The 27,832-nt window shown below is 34.2% G+C and overlaps 2 protein-coding genes across 4 annotated transcripts; both read right to left on the bottom strand.

The window, feature by feature from the left end:
* Positions 1–9,311: 9,311 nt before the first annotated feature.
* Positions 9,312–14,354, bottom strand: LOC131624953 (bifunctional riboflavin biosynthesis protein RIBA 1, chloroplastic-like). Of its 3 annotated transcripts, XM_058895886.1 has the most exons (8): positions 14,295–14,354; positions 11,477–11,637; positions 11,316–11,365; positions 11,000–11,221; positions 10,567–10,889; positions 10,313–10,442; positions 9,922–10,218; positions 9,312–9,785 (listed from the first exon to the last, which is right to left on the bottom strand). In XM_058895886.1, exons 1-8 carry the CDS (start codon positions 14,327–14,329, stop codon positions 9,531–9,533), a joined length of 1,473 nt encoding a protein of 490 aa, XP_058751869.1. In that variant the 5' UTR covers positions 14,330–14,354; the 3' UTR covers positions 9,312–9,530. The 3 variants fall into 3 exon arrangements, with proteins under 3 accessions (XP_058751869.1, XP_058751862.1, XP_058751877.1); XM_058895879.1 differs by having other exon boundaries at positions 11,316–11,637; XM_058895894.1 differs by having other exon boundaries at positions 9,312–9,687; positions 11,316–11,637.
* A 1,820-nt stretch (positions 14,355–16,174) lies between these two features.
* On the bottom strand, positions 16,175–16,738 carry LOC131598356 (secreted RxLR effector protein 161-like). The gene has a single exon (XM_058870970.1). It carries the CDS (start codon positions 16,736–16,738, stop codon positions 16,175–16,177), a length of 564 nt encoding a protein of 187 aa, XP_058726953.1.
* Positions 16,739–27,832: the final 11,094 nt, after the last annotated feature.

Raw genomic sequence — 27,832 nt, 5'->3', positions numbered from 1 at the left:
CAACTCGGATAGAAATTCACAAGTATGCCACTAGCTCTCTCACGCGGAAAAGATCTCATTATATCAATCAATTTCAAAATCGTGGGGTATCGCCACTCGTTTCAACAATTAGTCGTGTCTAAACTTTTTGAAGAAAAAGCCACTAAGGGCAAAAGATATTTTAAAGAAAAAGGTTTAAAAGAGGTTTTACAAACATAAGAAGGTTTTTGGAAAAGAGAGAAGATTTTGAAAATCTAAGAAGGGGAGGAGATGAAGAGGCTATCCTAATGCGTAAAATAAAAGCTAAGGAAAGGAACGGTCTAACCGAGATAAGAAGCCAACACTTGACATTGAGAGTCAAGGTAGATTTCCCATCCTTTGGAATACTAACACTAAACCGGAGCATTACCACTTGGGGATCCAGATGAACTTATTGACTTTGGCACAACTTTGCATTAAGCACATTAAAATTCTGACGAAAATCGGGCAGAGTAACGGTTGTTTTCTAGTAAAATCCTTATATCAATGCCTTGGAATTAACCATCAAGGAAATTCAAGGAAATACCTGCATATACAAACAGACAACAATCCAATGCCAGACAGACAGAATAACAGCAGAGTAACAATATCATAACAGGGTCCAGAGGTACTAAGTCCATAGGTCCAAATCTCCAAAATGCTCGGGATAGTAACCAATAGTCCGAAAGAGAGCCTTAAACGTTTTTTAGATTTTTGTTGTTTATTAGTGTTTTAGCATAAAAGTAAAGTATGGTCCAAGTGGACAAAAGGAAAATAGCGGAAACATAAACATAGCGTCCAAATGTATAAAGAGAAAATAGCGGAATATAAACGTCCAAATGGGTAAAATAAAGCAATGAAGCCAAAAAATATAAAGAGCAATATAATAAAGTGCGGAAATTAAAGTCAATTGTTAGATGTTAAAGATAACCATCTTGAAACTTGTCAAGTATGTTATCAAAGTTAGTAATGAAGATCGATGGTGAGTGAAGGATGTTCTCGGATTTAAATTCAATGAACATTTATCAGAAGCTTGATAAAATCATAGCGACTACACGATAAACCTCCATAAGTCTTAAATCAACCGCATACAATTCTCTTCCATATTTGATCTTTTTTATTCGGGACACGAAATATTGTGCTATGTTAAGAAGATTGCCAAGTGATTTATGTAAAAATCACCCTACAACGAGGCCGGTCAAAACTTTATGTGCTAATACATGCGAGAGAAGCAATATGTATATCACTCTCCGAAAGCATTACCGCACGAAAAGAAAATAGGTAACGATCTAGTCTTTACCAAGAATCCATAAGAATTATCAAGGTATTAAGACTTTCATCGATCAAAAGAAAAATAAATAAAAGATGGAACCTCATTCAAAATCTCCTTTCATCCATAATTTCAATCACTTAATATTGCGGATTTGGATTCTCATCCTATCGACGCCCTAAGTCCATTGAAATTAGAGAGAAATTTGGCCTCTAACTTGTGATTCAAAGAAAATATCAAAAGAAAGGATTAGAAGATGAGTTAGAACCAAAAACAAGTCAAAAAAGGCAAAAAAAAAACACATTCTGCTCAGATGTAAATCGATTTGCACAGAGTGTAAATCGATTTGCATATATCTGTTTTCAAATCTGCGCAGTTTTTCAGTTATGTAAATCGATTTGCACCATATGCAAATCGATTTGCACAACACAGTTTTTCAAAAAAACAGCAAATAAAGAGAAGAAAACTCGTTTAAACATAAAACCAAACACCTTGTGATCTTGGATCAAATTGTGCACGAAAATGTATCAAGTAAGCAAGCAAAACTCAACAATGTAGCACCAAAGGTGCATCAAACATAAACAACAATGGATCACATCTTGAATTATGGAAAGGATCTAGAATTTTACCAAATCTTTCACAAACTTTGAATCTTCTTCAAGAACACACAACCACAAGCCTTGATCTCTCACAATTGATGAAGGAAGTGGTGTTTAGATGGAGGTTTAGCTCTAAATTTGTGAGGTTCAAGATGTGACTCACTAATTTTTATGGAAGAAAAAAGAGCTTTGAGTGAGGGGTTTGGAAGAGATGAGGAGAGATGAGGAGAGAAAGAGCAAGAGTTTTCTTGGCTATCAAAGCTTGAAAAATGAAGAGGGGAATGTCTCAATTTATAGGATCTAGGCTTGGGAATTTTTGTGGTTTGGAGTTAGGATTGGAAAATAGAATTAGGCTTGGGAAATGGATTTGGAGCCAAAAATAAGATCCAATGGTCTTGATGTAATCACATGAGGGTTTATGATCAAATGATGTAGGTAATCAAATACAAGAGCTAAGTCACGCTTCCCATGCTTGCAAATGATGTCACCACTTTCAAAAGTTGAAATTTGCCTTCATTTTTCCAAATTCGCACTGGTGCAATCGATTTACACTTTATGCAAATCTATTGACATTGCTGAAAAAGGCAAAATCTGGGGCAAAACAGTTATGTAAATCGATTTGCACATTATGCAAATCGATTTGCACTGATGGCAGAAGCAAATTATGGGCAGAATCAGTTGTGTAAATCGATTTACACCTTATGCAAATCGATTTGCACAGTGAAATTGTTGAAAAATGCTCCTTTGATGGATTTTTTGACTTGGTACCTACAAAACACAAACATACAAAAGCACAAGGCAATATTTTTGAAACTCTTGATTGATGATTGATATGTGAATGATGTATAATCTTAGGGTCAAAAATTGGGGTATGACAACTCTTAATGTGATTTAATATGTTTTAATTATTATTATTATTATTATTATTATTATTATTATTATTATTATTATCATTATTAACATGTTCCTATTTAATAAATTTATAATAAATAAAATTTAATAAGGATTGAAAGATATAAAACTATTAATAATTTTATTTATCTTTTTATTTGACACACAAAATAAGAGAATATAAAATTTGATAATTAATGTTTTCTATTAATACGATGAAGCAGATTGTTTCTTCGAAAGTATCACATAAAGACAACATTAAATTTTATTTATATAATTTTTTATTTAGCTTAATTTAAAAATATAAAATTTTACTACTGAGCCAATTTTTTTTATAAACGGTATCAAAATAAAAATAATTTAAATATAGGTAAAAAATGTATAACACTTTAATATGATTTTATATTAATATATTATTTACTTAATATATGAGTTTGGTAGTAAGTGATTTTAAGGTCAATAATTTTTGTGGCAAAATAAACTTAGCCAACAAACATTCTCATTTAAGTAAATAATTTTATAACAGATCATATTTAATTAATATTTTTTTACAATTTTAGATTTTAAAAAGAAAATAATATATAAGAAAATTTACGCTTCTAAAATAAAATTAATAATATTTTTTAAGTTAGTTTTAGTGTATAAAATGTGATAAAAAAATAAGATTGTTTTTACTAAATCTTTTGTACACGGAAACATGAAGTTATTGATCGAAATATTGATTATTAACGGGACATGAAGTTACTGATCAAAATATTGATTATTAACGAGAAATGAAGTTACTGATCAAAATATTTTTTAAGGTACACGGGGACATGAAGTTATTGATCAAACTAATATTTGTACACGAGAATATGAAGTTATTGATCAAAATATTAATTATTAACGGGACTTGAAGTTACTGATCAAAATATTAATTATTAACGGGACATGAAGTTACTGATCAAAATATTTGTTAAGGTACACGAGGACATGAAGTTATTAATCAAATTAATATTTGTACACGGGAACATGAAGTTATTGATCAAAATATTGATTATTAACGGAACATGAAGTTACTAATCAAAATATTTTTTATTAATTATATATTCAATTATTATTTTTTCACGGATAACCAAACATTTCTCTATTAAAAAGTATACATCTAAAATAAATGCGCGTCCCGTACCAGGACCCGTGCGAACGCACGGGTTTGTTACTAGTTTGAATCTAAAAAAAAACCAATTTATGTTATGATCAGGGAAGTGGGACGATTCTTTTTGGTCCCTAAGGCTTAACTTTGGTTGTTATCAAAAAATAATAAATAGTTTAGTAAGTTTTACTCAATTATTGTATTTATGTAGTTTTTAGGCTAAATTACAGTTTTAGTCCCCCTGTTTTGGTATTTTCACGATTTTGGTCCCCCTATTTTCTTTTTAAACAGTTTTACTCCTCCATCCCAATTTTGTTCATAAACAGTGCATGATCCGTACCTGAACAGTACATGAACAGTTGGTTCAAAATTGGGATGGGGGACCAAAATTGTTTAAAAAGAAAATAGGGGGGCCAAAATCGTGAAAATACCAAAACAGAGGGACCAAAACTGTAATTTAGCCTAGTTTTTAATTGATTAATGTCATTCATAAAAATTTCGCTTTAATTTATTTGATTCAAAAATAAAAAATATGTTGCTTCTTTCTCTCTTTTATTTCACAATAAAAATTATAAAAATACAAAAATATTTCGTTTGGTTAGATTAATTATGTTTTATTTCTTATATAAAAAAATACCAAAAATATTATTTTAGTTAGCATTTGTTTAGAAATTAATATTTTGTCATCTCATGTTAATTTTTTATTAATATTTGTTAATATTCCTTTATCGTTTTCATGCATCATTTTCCTATATTCGTACTAACATTTTTTTGATTGATTTTTGTGAGGTACTACCATTTTAACCATTGGACTATTTGGTGGATACTTACAATTTTCTTTTGTATATATTATTTTTCGTTTATTATTATTGTAACTGCCCCAAAGCCATGTAATAGTGTTAGGTTTTTATTTTCGCACTCATTTCTTCACTATTATGTAACTGCCCCAAAGCCCTGTAATAGCATAAGACATTTTATTTTTCCGCAATTCATTTTCTGTAAATATATTAACTGCTAGTAATTAGGGCGTGTATGACAAGATAACTTAATCAAATTCTAGCTAACCTAACTCAAGATAAAATACTCGAATCTAACACACTCACACTCGCTCACCCCTAGGGTACGCCCTTCTTGGTTTCCTTACTAATAATTAAATGGTCGTTTCCCTCGAATATAGGGGTACCCTTAGCAAAAGTCCCTACGATTTAAATCATCAAAGATCATGGTCCCTCGATGACCCTCGAAGTTGCCTACGAATACACGATCTTGACCCTCGGTCGTTGCCTACGAAAAAAAGATGATTTGTCCTTTCGAAGTTGCTAAAGGTACTTCTATCATGTTGCCTTCAACGACCATCGATGACCCTTTCGATGTTCCGTATACGTCCAATAGATAGGACTACCTACCCACAAATGGTATGGTTAGTCTTATCCTTAAATGAAAGTAGAAAGTATAGGAAAGACCAAACATAGGGTAAATAGCCCTTAGATTGCTTGCTCGACAAAAACGTTTTTCAGACCACTCATTTTCAAACAAAATTTCAAAAATACTTCGCATACATCCTTAAGGACTGATACAAGGATCATCGCGAAGTCCCGCCTTACTATTGGCACCTCTTTCTCAAAACATACACACACACTATGCTTTTTCAAGCTTTTAAAAACAAAACAAAACGAGCTAAGCAAACTAGAGCCCGTAGATAACTACAGATGAAAAGGGTGCTAACACCTTCCCTTTTCATAACTTACCCCCCGAACTCAAATTCTTTTCTTAAAAGGTCTTTCCTGTACTTTTATACCTTTCATAAAATTGTACAAAATAAAAGTCGGTGGCGACTCTTGCTCACCGCAACATTATTTGCAAAATAAAAAGTCAGTTCTCCCACCGTATTACACTAAGATAAGTGGTTGATGGGTGTTTGCAAAATTGAAGTGTCATCTGAATCACCTAGGATGAACATTTCGAATTCTTATTTGGAGTAAGGAGGAGTAGTTGTTCTATATACCTTGTAGATGGAATCTCCTCTATAGGTGCAGAAGGTTGGTTGTTCAAGCATCTAAAGTTAGATAGGAGGTCTGAACATTAGAAGACTCTTTAGATGTGCATGCAGCTGCATTGTATGATTTGGTCTTGGAATTTGATCAACTGCTGATGATTGATCCCTATGTATCCCCTGAAAGGCCTTGAATAAACCAATATGGGATTTCCAGTTCATATGAGTAAGATTCATGTCAGACTCAGTGTTGGAACATCAACTCAAGGTGTGTGTATTTTCCTCAGTCAAGGAAGTCGTCTCTCTCTGATGAATTATGAGAGCTCATATCTAATCTAGTCTGAGTAGTATGTGGTGTGAATAGTTGTCATGTTCGTTTATCATGAAGAAGAATTAGCAGGTAGCAGCTGCTTGTAGATGAACAAGATCAGACAAAAGGTCCTACCTTGTGTGAGAAGGTAACCTGGTCTTCCTGAGAATATATACTCTGACGGAAGCCGAGTATTTATTCATGATCTGTTGAGGGTGTGCATGTGTCTAAGGGTAAATACTTTGACGGGAGACTAAGTATTTGTCTAAGGAATTATGCACTTATGCAGTTTGAACCCAAAGTTCAGAAAGGGCATGAGGACTTGATTATCTCTATAGTATTCAAGGGTGTTCGTCTGGATGTGTGATGTGAAAGACTGTCTTAAGGATCTCCTTGCACAATGATTCCTTTGAAAGTTGTTGGGCTTGGGTTCTGTGTAGTGAAGCTCATGACCTAAATGATGTTGTAACATCATGTTGGATTGCTGGTACTGAAGGTTCTGATCATGTTTGATAGCAGGATGATTTGGAAACTCATGATTACTATTGTTTAAAGGACTTAACTAGTCTCAGCTTTTGCAAGTGAATGTACAAGAATAGGGAAGGTGTCATATAATGTGACCTGTTCAGGAAGTTCAACTGCAAATTCCCAGATGTAGCATTAGGTATCCATGACAGGGGGATATGGAATAATTGCCCATGTTTTATGTCTGTGTGGTGCAATCCTTGAACAATTTAGGTACTAGTCAAGAAAGACAGGGCATATATGATTCAAGATGCTTGCATTGATTATCTTTCAAACAAAGCACATTTTCACACATTGAGAGAATTAAGGAAAAGAAACTTAGATTTACTCTGTGTTTCTTAAGGGCTTCATTGGTTTTTTCTGGAATCTCAGTACTCACATGCTGTCAAGGAAGAACATGATGGACAGTCTTGGATCTCTAGGAGAACTCGTTTGCACTAGTAGATGTAGGTCAGAAAGAGAAGACAATGTCTGGGGGCATGTCAGGACATTATATCAGATATGTTTGTTGCGTGACTAGCAGAAGGATTTTTTTTTGTGATCACACACATGTCAAATGAGTACAGAGAGGTAAATTAAGTGTACATGTTCATGCATCGGGACTATTTCCTTTTTAGCAGAAACAGTCAAAATCTAGAAAAGGTATTCCAAGCTGCGTTTGAATAAGTGTACATTGAATGGATAAGAGTTTCCTCTAGAATAACATTTTATTTTGACCAAGAATAGTTGAACACAGTTGGATCGTTATTATCAAAGAATAGATCCAGCAATTTATAGAGGTCTCTTCTTGCCTCTGTAATCCTATGAGTGCTTGGTATCATATTCTTCATTGGCTTTGTGTAGTGTGGGTGAGTTGTGTTTGTGTTTGATTCTGTGAGGGATTTCTTTGTCAATTTTTGGTCATAAAGGGGGAGAAAGGATTAAATAAAATGAGTCTGAAACTGGGCTTCTCAAGTGCTAAATAGACATGTCAAAGGGGAAGCAGTCGTGATGTGAGTTATGATCTGGTCTGGAAGGAAATGCTTTTGTGACTTCTTAAGTTACCCAGGGTAGCATGTGGATACTTCTTAAGTTTCCTGTCATGCTCTAGGTTGACTGGTGGCTGCTAATCAAGAATCCTTAACAGATTCTCTTATGCCACCATTGGTCTTCTGTGATGAGAATTGATTCTTGGGTTGAGGGGGAGTGTAATCCATATTCTTCCTCATGTACACCAAATGACCTATGGAGTGTCTACGCATTGATCTTGAGGTTTATGTTCATTGGTGGTAAGGTCTTAGCTACAATGGAGCTCATTTAGAATGCTGGATTGAAGATGTTGAAACAAGATGTCCTGACATCTTATCTGAAGACTGAATCCATCCATAGTTGCTGAAGTCTACTGCACAGTTGATGAGATCTACTATTGCTAATAGATGTGTTTTTTTATTACCTGCTAAGTTGTAATGTGTAATTTATTTAGTTATTTTTTTAGCCAAAATTTGCAAAAGGGGGAGATTGTAATTTCTCTAGCTTTAGGATTGGCATTAATTTTAGTAAAACAAATAAAGCAGGTTTGGTAGATAGGCTGAATTAACTTGTTGACAGGAACAGATTGAGCAAGGAGTCCTATCTCATTTTAAGACATGTTATGTTGAGATGTCTCAACATCTGGAATGACATGTCGTATGAGATGTCCTATATAACAGCATACGACATCGTGCCTGAACTGAAGTGGATTAAGTAAATATGTTATGATTTCACAATCACAAATATATTAAGAGATACGATGCAATCATATAAGGAGATATATGTTTAAAAGGTCAGAAGAATCAATCAGAATATTTGAAGAATATACAGTTTTATATTGTTTCTAAATAAGGAGATATTCTTGGAAACTAAGGAATTTAAGACCTTGTTTTTAGCATACGTAACTGTTGATTTATAACAGCAAATTAGTTGTGATTGAAGGCCCAGATCCAGTTGGGTATTGGATATAAAAAGAAGGGTTTGTAACCTAGTTTTATAAGGCTCAAGATGTAGAAGTCTAGGGTTTGTCTAGGTGAATCTCCCGGGCTGTGGGAAGATCACCATGTTATTCTCGAAGCTGTGAAGCAAGAGAAGTAGTGTCCACCTTGAAGCCTGTAGGCAAGAGGTGTATTGTTCTTGGAGGAAGCTTTGAAGCAACTCTAACTTATTGTTCATAGTCAAGAGTCTTGGCTAGGTATTGTCATAGAAATGTGTCTTTCTGTTGTTATTTAAATAGCTGTTACAGGGTTGTAACAGTTAGGTATCACTAGGGAGTGAGCAGAGGTTCTCTTGTCTTAGATGGAGTTCTAAGATAAAGGTTACATTGGGTAGTGACTAGGTAAACCAGAGGTTGTTTATCTGTAAACCGGAGGTTGTTTACATAAAATGATACTACTGATAGTAGAATCTTCTTCCTAGCTTGGTAGCCCCTAGAGTAGGTGTGTTTGTCACCGAAATGGGTTATCAATCACTTATGTTCTTTACCTTTCAGTACTGCGTGAAATTGTTTATATCTTGCCTGTGTATTTCATGACAGACCGGATGCCTCGACATCCTATAGGACATCTGGGTCTGCTGCACTAGAATTTCAATGGTTGATATATTCCAATTATCTCCATTAGCAAGGTAGTTTTCACAATACAATACAATAAGTTGAACCTCAATAATAGACAACGAAAAAAAGACAAGGAAATTTGAATTTTGTTTTGGCGATTGCCTTATTAATGAATGATACTTTCAGAATGAACTGTAATTTAGCAGTGCCACATATGTCATATGCATCTAGTATGAAAATTATGGCTTCTTCAAAGGCCAGTGACACCATTTGAATTTGAATCTTCAACAGTATTGGTTTTAACATTGCCACAGTCATGTTCCATGCCATAGATGTGTCCCATTTTCACACGTTTTGTCTCAAAATATCTCCTGTTCTCTGAAGTGATAAGAGTTAACAATGGGATCCTACCAGAAACAGTTAAACCATAGCCTTTGAGACCAATATATTTTGATGGATTATTAGTCATCAATTTCATAGATTGAACACCTAGATCCCTCAGTATCTACAAAAGTAGTAGCATTTCAAATTGGAAAACCATGCTAATGATAAATTTCCATAAAAATTGTGATCAACATGTATTAAAACAATTCAAATGTTATTGTAAGAGATTCAACATTGAACAAATAAGCATATATTACCTGTGCACCAATGCCATATTCTCTAGAATCAATAGGAAATCCCAACTCCTTATTGGCTTCTACAGTATCGCGCCCATCATCCTGTAGGTTATAAGCACGAAGCTTATGGCCCAATCCAATACCTCTTCCTTCATGTCCGCGTAGATATATAAGTACACCTCTACCCGCAGCCTCAATCTGTTGCATTGCAAGTGCAAGTTGATTTCCACAGTCACATCTGGCAGATCGAAATATGTCTCCAGTTAGACACTCTGAGTGTACCCTAACAAGAACATCTTGTCCATCTCCAATGTCACCCTGTAAAATGAGATATACTCAAAACCCACAATTAGGGGTTGGAAAATATAGGTAGATCCATATAAACTACATTATAGACAGATGGAATCCTCACCTTAACCATTGCAATATGCTCAATCCCGTCTAGCAAAGACATATAACAGTATGACGTGAATGCCCCCCACGTTGTAGGCATTCTTGCAGCAGAAGAGTGTTCTACTAAATTATCTCTCTTTCTTCTATATCTTCCATAAAAACAATATATTATCTGCATTTGAGAGAAAAATATAAACATAAAATCCACATATATATATATATATATATATACAAACAATGAATTTTCATCTTCCAATATATGTGACCACATACCTTATCAAGTCTGCAATAAATACAATTTTCAAATTCTCGCGCTTGGCAAATTCGCTAAGCTTAGGCAATCTGGCCATGGAACCATCATCATCTACAATCTCACACAGAACTGACACTGGATCCAAACCAGCAAGCACGGTAAGATCAACTGAAGCTTCTGTATGTCCAGCTCTCTTTAAGACACCACCATCCATGTATTTTAGTGGAAAAATATGGCCTGGGCGGTTGAAATCAGCCGGAGTTGAATTTCTGGACGCAAGGGCCAAGATTGTTGTTGCCCTATCATGAGCTGACACCCCTGTGGTAGTACCATTTTTAGCATCCTACAAATGCATTTAAATTGTTGAAATGTATCAAATTCTATAAATAAAAGGCCTAAACCACATAAAAATGAAATTTCCTTAAAGATGCAATTAAGAACAGTAATACATACCACTGACACAGTGAATGCCACAAAAAGTTTTTCGGTATTGGCCTTACTGTCCACCATCAAAGGAAGTTCCAATCTATCAAGATCTTCCTCTTTCATGCTTACACAAACTATGCCAGTTCCATGCTTTACTATAAATGCCATGGCTTCAGGCGTTGCCAACTGCGCTGCCATTATCAAGTCTCCTTCATTTTCTCTATCTTCATCGTCTACAACTACTACCATCTGCATGATTAATATCCGTTAATAAAAGAAATCTATCACAAATTAATATCACAAAACTATCGAAAAACTATAACATATAAGAATATTTCACAACCTTTCCACGTCGAATCTCTTCAATGGCCTCAGGGATAGAAGCGAAGCCTTCTGCAGGACCGTCCAAATTAAATTCATTATTGTCATCAAGGAAAGAAATGTTCGTTATCACTGAATCTTGTGTCGATGTTCCCTTTGATTCATCAACAACCAAATCTTTACCTATGACAACATCATTGGTATTTTTTGGATAGGGAAGAAGGTCATCCCCTCGAGATGCCAATGTAGCTTTAACCCTTAAAGAAACATTATGACTTGAAGAAAATTTATAATTTAGTTTGACAGGTGGGAAATTTTTGAATAATTTGAAGTGATTGGATACCCTACATTCAAGAAGATCAAATCAAATGTTAATATCAAATAATAATATACAAACATTAAATCAAAGGGAAAAAAAATCATGAAATTTAATAGCTCTAAGACATAATAAGAAGGTATTTACTCTAAGCTAAAAAATCTAGGTCCATAAATAAGAGTAGATTTCAACAACTTGGCATATGTTCGATTGAGCGATTAAAATTGATTCTAAATTAACTAAGCGCTTGGGCTCGAGTGGCAAACGAGTCTCTACAAAGGACGACATTCGGGGAATACCGAGTTTGATTCATGACAGAAACAATGCATGGCCAGTGCACGTGCCTCTGTAGCACGAGCCGGATTAGTCGATCTACTATGTAGGTCAGAACCGGTGCGAAAGAAAAAAAATTGATTCTAAATTTCTTAAATTGATTTTGACGTGTTTGTATTTGGTTACTCATCAATAGAATTGATTGATGTATTAAGTTTGTTCTGGTTAGTCATGAACAAAATTGATTTTGACATATTAAATTGTTGAAAAATATAATTGATTTTGCATTTATAATTGATTCTAACTCTTGAAGTTAATTTTTGAATCTAATTTGATTTTCACTTTAAAATAAAATCAATATTACAAAATCAATCATAATTTTTATAACCGCACAACCAAAGTTTAAGTTAATTGATAAGTGGCATCTAAGATGAAACACCATCTATATGCTTCATTTGTGATAAAAAAAAATTTTTTTACATCAAACTCATTCCAATATAATGGATAGGAGAATAAGACATCAACCACATTTGAGAAATTCAGTTTTTCACAAGATGCTTAAATGGTGAATTTATGGAAGTTTCTAGTAGGGTTTAGAAAAATAGAAAAAACAAATATGAAAATATAAAATAGAGAAGAAAAAATAATTTTGTATTATGCTACTCTTTATAAAATTTGGGGGTAATTTACCCCAAATGACATATATTAATGAAATCTAACTACTTAAAATAAAATTTTAATATCACATATTAACTCAAAACATAAGATATAAAGTCTACGATTTTTTTTTCATTTATAAAGTGTTCAAAATCTAATTTTTCATCCAAGATGAAAATTATTATTCACACTTGACATACCAATATTTTACTATTCAAAGATCAAATTATTATTTTTTCTTCGATTTAATTTTATTTTTTAAGATTTTAAATTAATATATAATTTTAAAGTTTAATTTATATAAAAAAAAATCATTGACGCAGTTATTTGTGAGTAAATTACCCTCAACTTTATCGGGTAAATAAGAATTTACGAAAAAAATTTATATTAATTCAATTATAGTTTTAAACTCAAATAATTGTTAAATTTTAAAAAGAAAAAAAAAATCGGTTTTCTATTGTAATCCGTTTACTAGATACTATTTTTTGTTAAGAATTAGACAGTATATACATGTTAACTTAGATTTAGATCTAAATGCAAAAAATTATTTTTATAAAAATTATGTTTTATACATGGGTAGTTATGTTCATAAGGTAGCGGGAGAACAACCTAAAAGACATAAAAAAGTGTAAACCCTAAAAAACAGTGTAAGGATGTTTTAAATCGTGTAGGTTTGTTTAATTTATATTGACTGATACACTGATGAGAGATTTAATGGAACTCTCATTCTAAAAGTCACCTAATTGATAGAAAAAAAAAAAAAACTATGCTATGTTCACACCATATATTACATCGTAGATTTTAACATAAGGCAAATGTTCATACATAGAATTTAAGACAACATAAATTATTTAAAAATAGAACTTATGTATTGTATGCATGAAAATATGGTGTTGATGCAAAAAAAGGGTGTAAGCTTATCGTTTCTCTATTGATAGAAAATTAGTAAATCCATTATTATATATAGAGAATCCACAAAATAACTAACTGTCTTCTAACAACTCTAACTAACTTTCACATGCCTAAGTAAAAATAAAAGTTAAATATATAAAACCTATGTAATGTTAGCAAGTTCTGTATTTAGCTCTTGTAAAAGTTTTTTTTTGCAATGAGTTCTTTGTAATTTCTAGATTTCTTTAAGGGACTTCCTGACTGTCACATAGTAGAAAAGATTCTCTCTTGCTGTCTACGTGGCAGTTCACGTGGATTTTTCATTTTAATTTTAATTTTTTTTTTTTTAAAATTATTATTTTTAAACTTTTTTTTTAAATTTTTTTTTAATAATTCTATTACTGTTTTTATTATAAATACAACACCCCCTTAATATTAGCGAATTTTTATTTACCCCTCATAATAAAAGCAGTAACAAAATTATTTAAAAAATAATAATTTTCTTTAAAAAAAATTAAAAAATATTTATTCTGCATGGAATTATAAAATAATTTTTAAAAAAGAAAAATCCACGTGGACTGCCACGTAGGCAGCAAAAGAGAATCTTTGCTGCAATGTGGCAGTCAGGGGATCCCTTGAGGGAATCTAGAAATTAAAAGGGGGGATTGTAAAAAAAACTTTACCAGAGATTAAAAACAAAACTCGCTAACACTACAGAGATTTTATATATTTAACCCAAAAATAAATAGTTTTACACTGAAAATTGATAAAATGAGTTGAGAGAAAGCTATAGCAATATGTTAAATTGAACAAGAATAAGAGGAAAGTTGGTTAGAGATTGATAGGATAGAAATGAAAAGATACCGGGGAGATGAGAGATTGAAAGTAGCAACAGCCATGGTTTTGTTTGAGCAAAAATGAGAATGCAAGAAGAAACGTGTTGTGATATGGCTCTTAAACTGTGTTTATATAAAATTCAAAGTGTAATGCATACAAAATCTTTTTTGTGAGATCATTATATTTTAAGAAAACGTTTTATTTTTAATAAAACAATAATGCTTCATCTAGAATTCCACGTGATATATTTCTTTAATTATTTATTAAAATAATATGCTTATTTTAGTGGATAGAATACTTAATTCATGTAGCTGTTGAATCAACCATAATTTTTTATTGTGAATTATTTCGTTCAACAATGAATTCATTATATTTCATTATCATCTATGCTCTTATCTAATTTAATCTTATCTTTAAGAAAAATATTAATTAAAAATAAAAAAATTTAATTTTAAATTAGAATCAGTTCTATAGATAAAATCAATCCAATTAAAAAACAACTAAATCTATTGAAATTAGTGTCAATGGAGCTCTGCAATTCACTATTTTAAAATATAAATAGATTTTAAGTAAAAAAATAAAATACAAATACATTATCGTGTAACTTTTCGAAATAATTTGCATTAATGCATAAACTAAAAGTTCAAATTTTATTTGAGCTTTATGAAATGAAGTGATTAAAAAATCTGCAATTTAAATTTCACTTTTCATCTAAAATCTACCTAATTTAATTATTAATTAAACTAACAATTAGGCATGAAGTGAATTGAAGAGAATAAAAGTCACGAAAATGACTTGTATCAAACAAAAGGAGATTCCTTATGATATAATCTTCCTTTCTTGGTTTTCAATTAATAATTATTTAAGAGAAAACACTCAATGAAGATAACCAACATTTCACTATCACTAAATAACATGGATGGCAATATTTCAACTGTATTAAAATGGTAATAATTTTTTCGTGAATATCAACTGTATTCAAACATAATTTTTTATTGTGAATTATTTCGTTCAACAATGAATTCATTATATTTCATTATCATCTATGCTCTTATCTAATTTAATCTTATCTTTAAGAAAAATATTTATTTTTTCTGTTATGATTTATTTAAAAAGATTAATATAAAAATACTTTAAAAATTAGCAATTTCATTTTTTAAAATTAAATATTTATTTATTTTTGATGAATTTTCATTTTTAAATTTTTTTAACTTGCATGATTATGTTTATACACAAGTTAATAACATCATTTTTATTAATTTTTAAAATTCAATAATTTGAATGAGAAATATGTTGGAACAATTAGGATTTTTAAGAAAGAGGAGAGAAGAAAAAGAGAGAAACTGAATTGTAAAAAATAGAATTTGTATTGAGTGAGTTGTTATTTGTTACATCATACAATGCCCTTTATATAGGAAACAAAAACTCAGGCTCAAAACTCTACAAATCGACCCAAACCCAAAACATACAAAGTGTAAAATACAAAGTTACAAGTTACACTCAACATAACAATTATATGTTGTATTCAACTTTGTTGAATACAACTGACTCTTACTACTTCGACTGGCTACTTCAACGCAGTCGAATACTATTTCGATAGAACATCGAATTACAACTTCTAACTCACTCCCTAATTCATGTTCTCGAGACTTCTCATTCTGATGTTTCTCTTCAACTCATTGAACTTGACTTTCTTCATGGGTTTGGTGAGTACGTCGGCTGGTTGCCATTCTGTCTTGCAATGCTCAAGTTCACGTTTTCCTTTGTTAACTTGATTCGTCAAAAAATGATACATTCTCTCTATGTGTTTACTTCGACTATGACACAACGAATGATTTGTCAATTCGATTGCTGACTTATTGTTGACAAACAACATCATCTTCTTGGGTTCCATATTCTTGAGCTTTTCAAGCAACATCTCTATCCATGCTCAAATTCAATGCATCTACGTACTCAGATTCACATGATGACAAAGCCACAATGCTTTTCTTCCTTGAGCTCCAAGAGATTGGAGCACATTCGATCATGATTATATAGCTTGCAGTACTCTTCTTCTCGTCTTTATCTCCATTAAAATCTGAATTAGTGTAGCCATATACCTTCACATCTATGCATGCCCTCTTTTGTCTTGGTATTGACACACCATGATTAATTGTACCCTTTATGATTCTCAACAACCTCTTCATTGCTATGAGATGACATTCTTGTGGTTTCTCCATGAATTTACTCAACATTCCAACACTTTGATAGATATCTGGCCTGGTATTGCAAAGGTACCTCAAGGATCCAATGATTTGTTTGTACAGTGTCGCACTTGCAAACTCATCACCTGTCTCCTTCCTCAACTTTTCTCCAATTTCTAATGGCATGACAACTGCATTACAGTTGCTCATCTTGAACCTTTTTAAGATATCTTGGGCATACTTCTTCTGGTGCAAGAATACTGCTTCACATGTGTCTTTGAACTTCATGCCTAAGAAGTATGACTAGTTCCCTAGGTCGGACATTTCAAACTCTTGCATCAGCTTCGAGTTGACTTTTCTTATCTCACCTTCATCTGCACCTGTAATAAGAAAATCATCTACATACAGGCATAACATGATTCGATTGACTCTATCAACATCATTGACATGCACTCTATGTTTAGAGACACGCTTTGTGAAACCTGCTTCGATTTAGAAGCCATCTATTCTCTTATTCCAAGCCCTCGGGGCTTGTTTTAAGCCATATACAGTCTTCCTCAATTTGTACACTTTTGACTCCGGCCCTTTGATATAAAATCCTGGTGGTTTACTGACATAGACTTTTTTCCTAAGGTCCATTCGAAAAAGCGAATTTTACATCCCACTGTTGTATCTTCGACCCTCTGTGTGTTGTTGTCGACATAACAATCCTGATTGTCTCCAAGCTTGCAACAGGTGCGTAGACTTCGTCAAAATTAATACCAGATTTTTACAGAAAACCTCTTGCCATTATTCTTTCCTTATGCTTGGGAATCTCACTATTTGGCCCTCCTTTCAGCTTGTAGACCCAATCCACATCAATTGGGTTCTTGCTATCTCTTTCGAGAAGCTCCCATGTCTTATTTTTCTCGATTTCCTTAGTTCTTTTTTCATGGCTTCTCACCAATTCAAATCATTCATGGCTTGATCCAAATTAATTGGTTCTATTTCAGCCATCATCATCGCTTATTCAATTAAGCCAGCAACTGCATCAACAACTTGATTTGAAAATCTCTCATATCCAGCTAGCCTTATCGACACATTTCTCGTTCTAATCGACCTTCTGACATTTTTCTCAGGTGGTTCTTCACTTCGATTGGTTGTGACTTCATTCTATTAATCTTCATCTTCAAATATAGTTGTGACAGTAGTCTGTTCATGTCAAATTGACTCATGAGTCCAGTTCCATCCTTTGCTTTCGTAAACCAGAAAATATCGACTGGTCACTTTTTTATCATCATCTAGAGAATACAACTTGTATGCACCATTCGAATGATAACCTATTAACACCATGATCTGGATTTAAGTATCTAGCTTTTTCCTCAATTGCTCAGGTATATGCCCAAAGCACATTGATCCAAATCTTTAAAGATGACTAACATTTGGCTTCCATCCTGTCCAAGCCTCATAAGGTGTCCTATCGACCAACTTCTTCATTGGACATCTATTTAGTATGTAACCTGCTGTCAAAACTACTTTTCCCCAAAATCTCTTCGGCATTTCTCTAGCTTTCAACATACTTCTGGCCATGTTCAGTATACTTTGATTTTTCCTCTCAGCAATACCATTATGTTGAGGAATATAGGGTGCAATGACCTCATGCTCTATACCTTCCTCGTTTCAAAACTTAGCAAATTCTCTAGAGTTGTATTCACCACCACCATCAGTTCTCAGTTTCTTTAACTTGCATCCACTTTTTTTATCGATATGCAACTTAAACTTCTTGAATTGTGAGAATATCTCACCTTTTTTTTCAATAAGATAAATATGTTAGAACAAGATTTGTTCTGATCAATATTCTTAGTTGTGATGATAACAAGGATATGAATTTTGTGTGAGATAATGTGGTACTCTAATACATTGCAATTTCCCTTTCAGGAAATATATAAAGAGTATGCACCAATCAGCGCTCAGAAGCTTTGTCTCAGAAGGTTCAGCATGCAACATCAAAACATGGTCTGGCAAGACATCAGAAGATGGTCAAGGCAGAATCAGAACATGGGTCTATGGAAGCATCAGAAGAACTTGAGATCAGAAGCAGTAGCACTGAAGTTCTAATGGTATCACGCTCAGAAGCACTTCAAGGTCAGAAGACAAGAAGATGCTTTGCACCAAGCTGTTTGACTCTGATGATTTTCAAACGTTGTATTCTCAAACATCAGATCAGAAGAAAGTACAAGTGGCAGGCTACGCTGACTGACAAAAGGAACGTTGGAAGCTATTAAAGGCAACGTCAGTAGACACAGCGTGAACAAGGCTCGAGGTAGTTGACAAAAGCGTGAAACATTAAATGCAATGCTGTACGGAATACGCAAAGCATTAAATGCACCCAACGGTCATCTTCTCAAGCGCCTATAAATATGAAGTTCTGATGAGAAGCAAGGTTGACGATTTGCTAACAATTAACTTGCTGAAACGCTGTTCAAACTCAAAGCTCAGAAACTTCATCTTCATCAAAGCTCACTACATTGCTGTTGTAATATATTAGTGAGATTAAGCTTAAACGTTAAGAGAAATATCACTGTTGTGATTATAGCTTTTCAGAAGCATTTGTAATACTCTTAGAATTGATTACATTAATTTGTAAGTAACTAGAGTGATCAAGTGTTGATCAGAATACTCTAGGAAGTCTTAGCTTGTGTCTAAGCAGTTGTAATTAGAGTGATCACGTGGTGGTCAGGATACTCTAAGAAAGTCTTAGCTTGTGTCTAAGCATTTGTTCCTGGAGTGATCAGGTTGTGATCAGGATACTCTAGAAGACTTAGTCGCGGACTAAGTGGAAAACCATTGTAATCTGTTGCGATTAGTGGATTAAATCCTCAGGTGAGGTAAATCACTCCGTGGGGGGTGGACTGGAGTAGTTTAGTTAACAACGAACCAGGATAAAAATAACTGTGCATATTGTTTTTATCGTTCAAGTTTTTAGACTACACTTATTCAAACCCCCCCTTTCTAAGTGTTTTTCTATCCTTCAATTGGTATCAGAGCGCCGGTTCTAAGGTGCAAGCACTTAACCGTGTTTAGAAAAGATTCAGGAAGAGAAAAACGCTTCAGTAAAAGATGGCTGGTGAAGTTCATACAAATCCAACTGCATCTACATCTGGCTCTGCTGAGCAATACAACGGTAACAATGGTTATACTAGACCACCAGTATTTGATGGTGAAAACTTTGAATACTGGAAAGATAAACTGGAAAGTTACTTTCTTGGTCTAGATGCTGATCTATGGGATCTTCTGTTGGATGGTTACAAACATCCTGTTAAAGCTACTGGTGTAAGGCTCACGAGAAGCGAAATGACTGATGATCAAAAGAAAGATTTCAAAAATCATCACAAATGCAGGACTGTTTTGCTGAATGCTATCTCTCATGCTGAGTATGAGAAGATATCTAACAAGGAAACGACCCATGACATATATGAGTCCTTGAAAATGACTCATGGAGGAAATGCTCAAGTCAAGGAGACTAAAGCTCTTGCTCTAATCCAGAAATATGAAGCCTTCAAGATGGAGGATGATGAAGATATTGAGAAGATGTTTTCAAGATTTCAAACTCTGACTGCTGGATTGAGAGTTCTCGACAAAGGCTACACCAAGGCTGATCATGTAAAGAAGATCATCAGAAGTTTGCCCAGAAGATGGGGCCCAATGGTGACTGCATTCAAGATTGCGAAGAATCTGAATGAAGTTTCTTTGGAAGAGCTGATCAGTGCCCTGAGGAGTCATGAGATTGAACTTGACGCTAATGAACCTCAGAAGAAAGGTAAGTCTATTGCTTTAAAATCTAATGTTAAAAAATGCACTAACGCTTTTCAGGCTAGAGAAGAAGATCCTGAAGAATCAGAATCTGAAGAAGAAGATGAACTGTCCATGATCTCCAGAAGGGTAAACCAACTCTGGAAGAGCAAGCAAAGGAAGTTCAGAGGCTTCAGAAGTTCAAAGAAATTTGAACGAGGAGAATCTTCTGGTGACAGAAGATCTGACAAGAAGAAGGCTGTCTGCTATGAGTGCAATGAGCCTGGACATTACAAGAATGAGTGTCCGAAACTTCAGAAGGAGAATCCCAAGAAGAAGTTTCATAAGAAGAAAGGTCTTATGGCAACATGGGATGATTCTGAATCAGAATCAGGATCAGACTCTGAAGGAGAGCAGGCAAATTTTGCGCTGATGGCGACAGAAGATGATGGATCAGAATCTACATCAGAATCAGATTCTGAAGAGGTATTTTCTGAACTATCTAGAGAAGAGTTAGTTTCCAGTCTAACAGAGCTTCTTGAATTAAAAGCTCATCTTAGTATCAAATACAAAAAGCTGAAAAAGCAATTTGAATTTGAAACTAAGAAGCTTGAGTTGGAAAATTCTGAATTAAAAGAAAAAGTTTTAAAATTATCCAATAATGTTGGATCTCCTTCTGATTCAGAAAAATACACTCCCAGTCTGAATCATATTCTGAAAGAATATGATTTAAGTTTCTGGAAGTTCTTATCTAGAAGTATTGGCAGAAGTCAGCTAGCTTCTATGATATATGCTGTGTCTGGGAACAAGAGAGTTGGCATTGGTTATGAGGGTGAAATCCCATACAAGCTTGAATCTGTGGATGATATGAAAATATCATACAAGCCTCTGTATAACCAATTTAAATTTGGCCACTCCCATGATATTAAGCACACATCACATGCACAAAGTTTTCACATAACACACACCAAGAAGCATGTGACACAACCTAAGAAATATCATGGAACTCAGAATAAGAAGTATCATACTGTTCCTCCTGCTAAATATTTTGCTAAACCCAAGTTCAATCAGAACTTGAGGAGAACTAAAAAGAAAGGACCCAAGAGGATGTGGGTACCTAAGGAAAAGATTATTCCTATTGCAGATATCCTTGGCTGCAAAGAAGGAAAAGCACAACATGTCATGGTACCTGGACTCTGGATGCTCGCGACACATGACAGGAAGAAGGTCTATGTTCCAAGACCTGGTGCTTAAATCTGCTGGAGAAGTGAAATTCGGAGGAGATCAGAAGGGCAAAATTATTGGCTCAGGAACTATAAAGTCTGGTAACTCTCCTTCTATTTCTAATGTTCTTCTAGTAGATGGATTAGCTCATAACTTATTGTCCATAAGTCAATTAAGTGACAATGGTTATGACATAATCTTTAATCAAAAGTCTTGCAAGGCTGTAAGTCAGAAGGATGGCTCAATCCTATTTACATGCAAGAGAAAGAACAACATTTATAAGACAGATCTTCAGGATCTTAAGAATCAGAAGGTGACTTGTCTTATGTCTGTTTCTGAAGAGCAATGGGTCTGGAACAGAAGATTAGGACATGCTAGTTTGAGAAAGATTTCTCAGATTAACAAACTAAATCTGGTCAGAGGACTCCCCAATCTGAAATTCAAATCAGATGCTCTTTGTGAAGCATGTCAGAAGGGCAAGTTCTCCAGACCTGCATTCAAGTCTAAGAATGTTGTTTCTTCCTCAAGGCCGTTAGAACTCTTACACATTGATCTGTTTGGCCCAGTCAAAACAGCATCTGTCAGAGGGAAGAAATATGGATTAGTCATCGTTGATGATTATAGCCGCTGGACGTGGGTAAAGTTCTTGAAACACAAGGATGAGTCTCATTTAGTGTTCTTTGAATTCTGCACTCAGATTCAATCTGAGAAAGAGTGTAAAATCATAAAGGTCAGAAGTGATCATGGTGGCGAATTTGAGAACAGATTCTTTGAGGAGTTCTTCAAAGAAAATGGTATTGCCCATGATTTCTCTTGCCCCAGAACTCCACAGCAAAATGGAGTTGTAGAGCGAAAGAATAAGACTCTACAAGAAATGGCCAGAACCATGATCAATGAAACCAATATGGCTAAGCATTTCTGGGCAGAAGCAATTAACACTGCATGCTATATTCAGAATAGAATCTCTATCAGACCTATTCTAAATAAGACTCCTTATGAATTGTGGAAGAACAGAAAGCCCAACATTTCATATTTCCATCCTTTTGGATGTGTATGTTTTATTCTGAATTCTAAAGATCATCTTGGTAAGTTTGATTCCAAAGCACAAAAATGTTTCCTTCTTGGATATTCTGAACGCTCTAAAGGCTACAGAGTATACAATACTGAAACATTGATTGTAGAAGAATCAATCAATATCAGGTTTGATGATAAGCTTGGTCTTGAAAAACCAAAGCAGTTTGAGAATTTTGCAGATTTTGATATTGATATATCAGAAGTTGAAGAATCAAGAAGCAAAGCTGCAGAAGCTGGCAGTCTCAGAAGCAATGGATCAGAAGATCAAGTTGCTGCATCTTTAGAGAATCTTAGGATTTCTGAAGAACCAACTATCAGAAGATCACCTAGACTTGCCTCAGCTCATTCAGAAGATGTGATCCTTGGAAAGAAAGATGATCCTATCAGAACAAGGGCATTCCTTAAGAACAATGCAGAATGTCAATTAGGTCTTGTTTCTTTGATCGAGCCAACTTCTGTTGATCAAGCTCTAGAAGATCCAGACTGGATAATTGCCATGCAAGAAGAACTAAATCAGTTTACAAGGAATGATGTATGGGACTTGGTTCCTAGACCAAAAGGATTTAACATCATCGGTACTAAGTGGGTTTTCAGAAACAAGCTAAGTGAGAAAGGTGAAGTGGTAAGAAACAAAGCCAGACTGGTTGCTCAGGGTTATAGTCAGCAAGAAGGGATTGATTATACAGAAACCTTTGCACCAATGGCCAGGTTAGAATCTATTCGTCTATTAATTTCTTTTGCCACTCAACACAACATCACTCTTTATCAGATGGATGTCAAGAGTGCCTTCTTAAATGGTTATATAGATGAAGAAGTTTATGTTCACCAACCTCCTGGTTTTGAAGACTCCATGTCTCCAAATCATGTTTTCAAATTAAAGAAATCATTATACGGATTGAAACAAGCTCCCAGAGCTTGGTATGAACGTTTGAGTTCTTTCCTTCTGGAAAATGATTTCACTAGAGGAAAAGTGGACACTACTCTCTTTTGTAAAACATTTAAAAAGGATATTTTAATTTGTCAAATATATGTTGATGATATTATCTTTGGAACATCTAATGCTACACTTGGAAAGGAGTTTGCTGAGTCTATGCAGGCTGAATTTGAAATGAGCATGATGGGAGAACTCAAGTATTTCCTTGGGATTCAAATCAACCAAACTTCCTATGGAACCTATGTTCATCAAACGAAGTATGTGAAAGAACTTCTGAAGAAGTTTAATCTTTCTGAAAGCAAAGAAGCCAAAACTCCTATGCATCCAACATGTGTACTGGGTAAGGATGAGGTAAGTAAGAAGGTAGATCAGAAGTTGTACAGAGGTATGATTGGATCTCTTCTATATCTAACTGCTTCTAGACCTGACATTCTCTTTAGTGTTTGTTTGTGTGCTCGATTCCAATCAGATCCAAGAGAATCTCATTTAACAGCGGTTAAAAGAATTATAAGGTATCTGAAAGGTACTACTAATGTTGGTTTAGTTTACAGAAGATCTAAAGACTACAACTTAGTAGGATTCTGTGATGCTGACTATGCTGGAGATAGAATAGAAAGAAAGAGCACTTCTGGAAGTTGTCAATTTCTTGGAAGTCATCTGATCTCATGGTACAGCAAGAAGCAAGCTACTATTGCCCTCTCAACAACAGAAGTAGAATATGTTGCTGCTGCTGGTTGTAGCACACAAATGCTCTGGATGAGAAGTCAGCTGGAAGATTATCAGATATATGAGAGTAACATTCCTATTTTCTGTGATAATACTTCTGCTATATGTTTATCTAAGAATCCTATTTTACATTCAAAAGCTAAACATATTGAGATTAAACATCATTTCATAAGGGACTATGTTCAGAAGGGTGTTATATCTTTAAACTTTGTGGATACAGACCATCAATGGGCTGATATCTTTACAAAACCCATTGCTGAAGATAGGTTTAAGTTCATTCTGAAGAATATCAGTATGGATTTATGCCCAGAATGAGAAGATGAGAAGATCTTATGTATGAGTATCTTCTGAAATGAAATTGGATTTTTTTTATAAGAAGTTCTGATTGAAATCAATTAGAAATTGTGATTCAGTTATTACTAACGTTTCATTGTCTAAGTTGATTCAGAATCTCTTTAAAAGCAAAACAGCTGTAACTGGCTATCCAGATGGTAAACACGTGTTCACTATTTCTGGACAAGCGTGCGTGCAGTTGAGGGGACGTCTACTTAGGTAACTGTGCAAATCTCGTCTTTTGTCATTATTATCTCTCCTCACGTCATGTTACATTAAATGTCATTCTTCATTTCTTTTATTATCCTTCTTGTTGAAATCAATGAAAAGTTATTTATGTTTCTTTCCTTTTGTCTCTTGCTTTACATCTGAATCTTTTATGCTTTTTGATGTTATGACAAAAAGGGGGAGACAATATATGATAAATGATCTGATTAATATTATCAGTTACCGAGTAAAAAGGCTCCACATTTACTAACAGAACTTGCAAAGTTCTATGTTTTTAAGTTGTGTTGTTGCAGGAATCAAAGATTCAAGATCAACATAAGAAGCAACAAAATGGATCAATGGGCTGATATCTTTACAAAACCCATTGCTGAAGATAGGTTTAAGTTCATTCTGAAGAATATCAGTATGGATTTATGCCCAGAATGAGAAGATGAGAAGATCTTATGTATGAGTATCTTCTGAAATGAAATTGGATTTTTTTTATAAGAAGTTCTGATTGAAATCAATTAGAAATTGTGATTCAGTTATTACTAACGTTTCATTGTCTAAGTTGATTCAGAATCTCTTTAAAAGCAAAACAGCTGTAACTGGCTATCCAGATGGTAAACACGTGTTCACTATTTCTGGACAAGCGTGCGTGCAGTTGAGGGGACGTCTACTTAGGTAACTGTGCAAATCTCGTCTTTTGTCATTATTATCTCTCCTCACGTCATGTTACATTAAATGCCATTCTTCATTTCTTTTATTATCCTTCTTGTTGAAATCAATGAAAAGTTATTTATGTTTCTTTCCTTTTGTCTCTTGCTTTACATCTGAATCTTTTATGCTTTTTGATGTTATGACAAAAAGGGGGAGACAATATATGATAAATGATCTGATTAATATTATCAGTTACCGAGTAAAAAGGCTCCACATTTACTAACAGAACTTGCAAAGTTCTATGTTTTTAAGTTGTGTTGTTGCAGGAATCAAAGATTCAAGATCAACATAAGAAGCAACAAAATGGATCAAGCTCTTGGATTCTTGAAGCAAGCTGAGTGCTAGGAAGCTTCAGAATCAGAAGCAAGAAGGAAGAATGATCAGAAATAGCTCTTGGATTCTTGAAGCAAGCTGAGTGCTAGGAAGCTTCAGAATCAGAAGCAAGAAGGAAGAATGATCAGAAATAGCTCTTGGATTCTTGAAGCAAGCCGAGTGCTAGGAAGCTTCAGAATCAGAAGCAAGAAGGAAGAATGATCAGAAATTCTGATAATAGAATATGATCCAAATCATTGTCTATTTGCTCTGATACATTGTCTATTGGATCTGATATATTCTATATGGCTTATATGGCTCTGATACATATTTTGTGTTCTGATACACATTTTATGTTCTAACTCATTCATGCTGACTTTTGTCGTTTAGTTTTGTTCTGTAACATTTCAGGATGTAGAGATGCTCTGATGATGTTCTGGTACATTCAACAATGTTCTGATACAATCTAGCATGAAGTGATGTAAGAAGAAATTCAAAGCTCTAAAGCTATCCGAGGGAAGCAGAAATCAGAAGCTGTGAATGTTCTAAAGATCCAGAAAACTCAAGTTCTGAAGCTGTCCTAAATGGAAGCATGAATCAGAAGCTGTGAATGTTCTGAAGATCAAAGAAATTCAAGTTCTGAAGCTGTCCTAAATGGAAGCAGGAATCAGAAGCTGTGAATGTTCTGAAGATCAAAGAAATTCAAGTTCTGAAGCTGTCCTAAATGGAAGCAGGAATCAGAAGCTGTGAGTGTTCTAGGGATCTAAAGAAATTCAAGTTCTGAAGCTGTCCAATGGAAGCAGAAGTCAGAAGCTATGAATTATCAGAAGACAGAAGCTTATGTGATCGTCTCTACCGAAATAATCAGGGAAGTCTTTTATTATTAAAGTTCTTCGAGTATTTATTTCAGGGGGAGATTATTCATCTCAGGGGGAGATTGTTAATCTCAGGGGGAGACATATTCACATGCTTATGCTATAGCTGTGTAATTTGTCTTTAGCCGTCTGCTCTTTCTGATCGCAAATTCATATCATTTATATATGTTTTTGTCATCATCAAAAAGGGGGAGATTGTTAGAACAAGATTTGTTCTGATCAATATTCTTAGTTTTGATGATAACAAGGATATGAATTTTGTGTGAGATAATGTGGTACTCTAATACATTGAAATTTCCCTTTCAGGAAATATATAAAGAGTATGCACCAATCAGCGCTCAGAAGCTTTGTCTCAGAAGGTTCAGCATGCAACATCAAAACATGGTCTGGCAAGACATCAGAAGATGGTCAAGGCAGAATCAGAACATGGGTCTATGGAAGCATCAGAAGAACTTGAGATCAGAAGCAGTAGCACTGAAGTTCTAATGGTATCACGCTCAGAAGCACTTCAAGGTCAGAAGACAAGAAGATGCTTTGCACCAAGCTGTTTGACTCTGATGATTTTCAAACGTTGTATTCTCAAACATCAGATCAGAAGAAAGTACAAGTGGCAGGCTACGCTGACTGACAAAAGGAACGTTGGAAGCTATTAAAGGCAACGTCAGTAGACACAGCGTGAATAAGGCTCGAGGTAGTTGACAAAAGCGTGAAACATTAAATGCAATGCTGTACGGAATACGCAAAGCATTAAATGCACCCAACGGTCATCTTCTCAAGCGCCTATAAATATGAAGTTCTGATGAGAAGCAAGGTTGACGATTTGCTAACAATTAACTTGTTGAAACGCTGTTCAAACTCAAAGCTCAGAAACTTCATCTTCATCAAAGCTCACTACATTGCTGTTGTAATATATTAGTGAGATTAAGCTTAAACGTTAAGAGAAATATCACTGTTGTGATTATAGCTTTTCAGAAGCATTTGTAATACTCTTAGAATTGATTACATTAATTTGTAAGTAACTAGAGTGATCAAGTGTTGATCAGAATACTCTAGGAAGTCTTAGCTTGTGTATAAGCAGTTGTAATTAGAGTGATCACGTGGTGGTCAGGATACTCTAAGAAAGTCTTAGCTTGTGTCTAAGCATTTGTTCCTGGAGTGATCAGGTTGTGATCAGGATACTCTAGAAGACTTAGTCGCGGACTAAGT

This window comes from Vicia villosa, linkage group LG1 (assembly GCF_029867415.1).
Source record: "Vicia villosa cultivar HV-30 ecotype Madison, WI linkage group LG1, Vvil1.0, whole genome shotgun sequence".
Classification (NCBI taxonomy): domain Eukaryota; kingdom Viridiplantae; phylum Streptophyta; class Magnoliopsida; order Fabales; family Fabaceae; genus Vicia; species Vicia villosa.
Note: the sequence above shows the minus strand (reverse complement) of the source record. Positions and strands in the feature narration are given on the sequence as shown.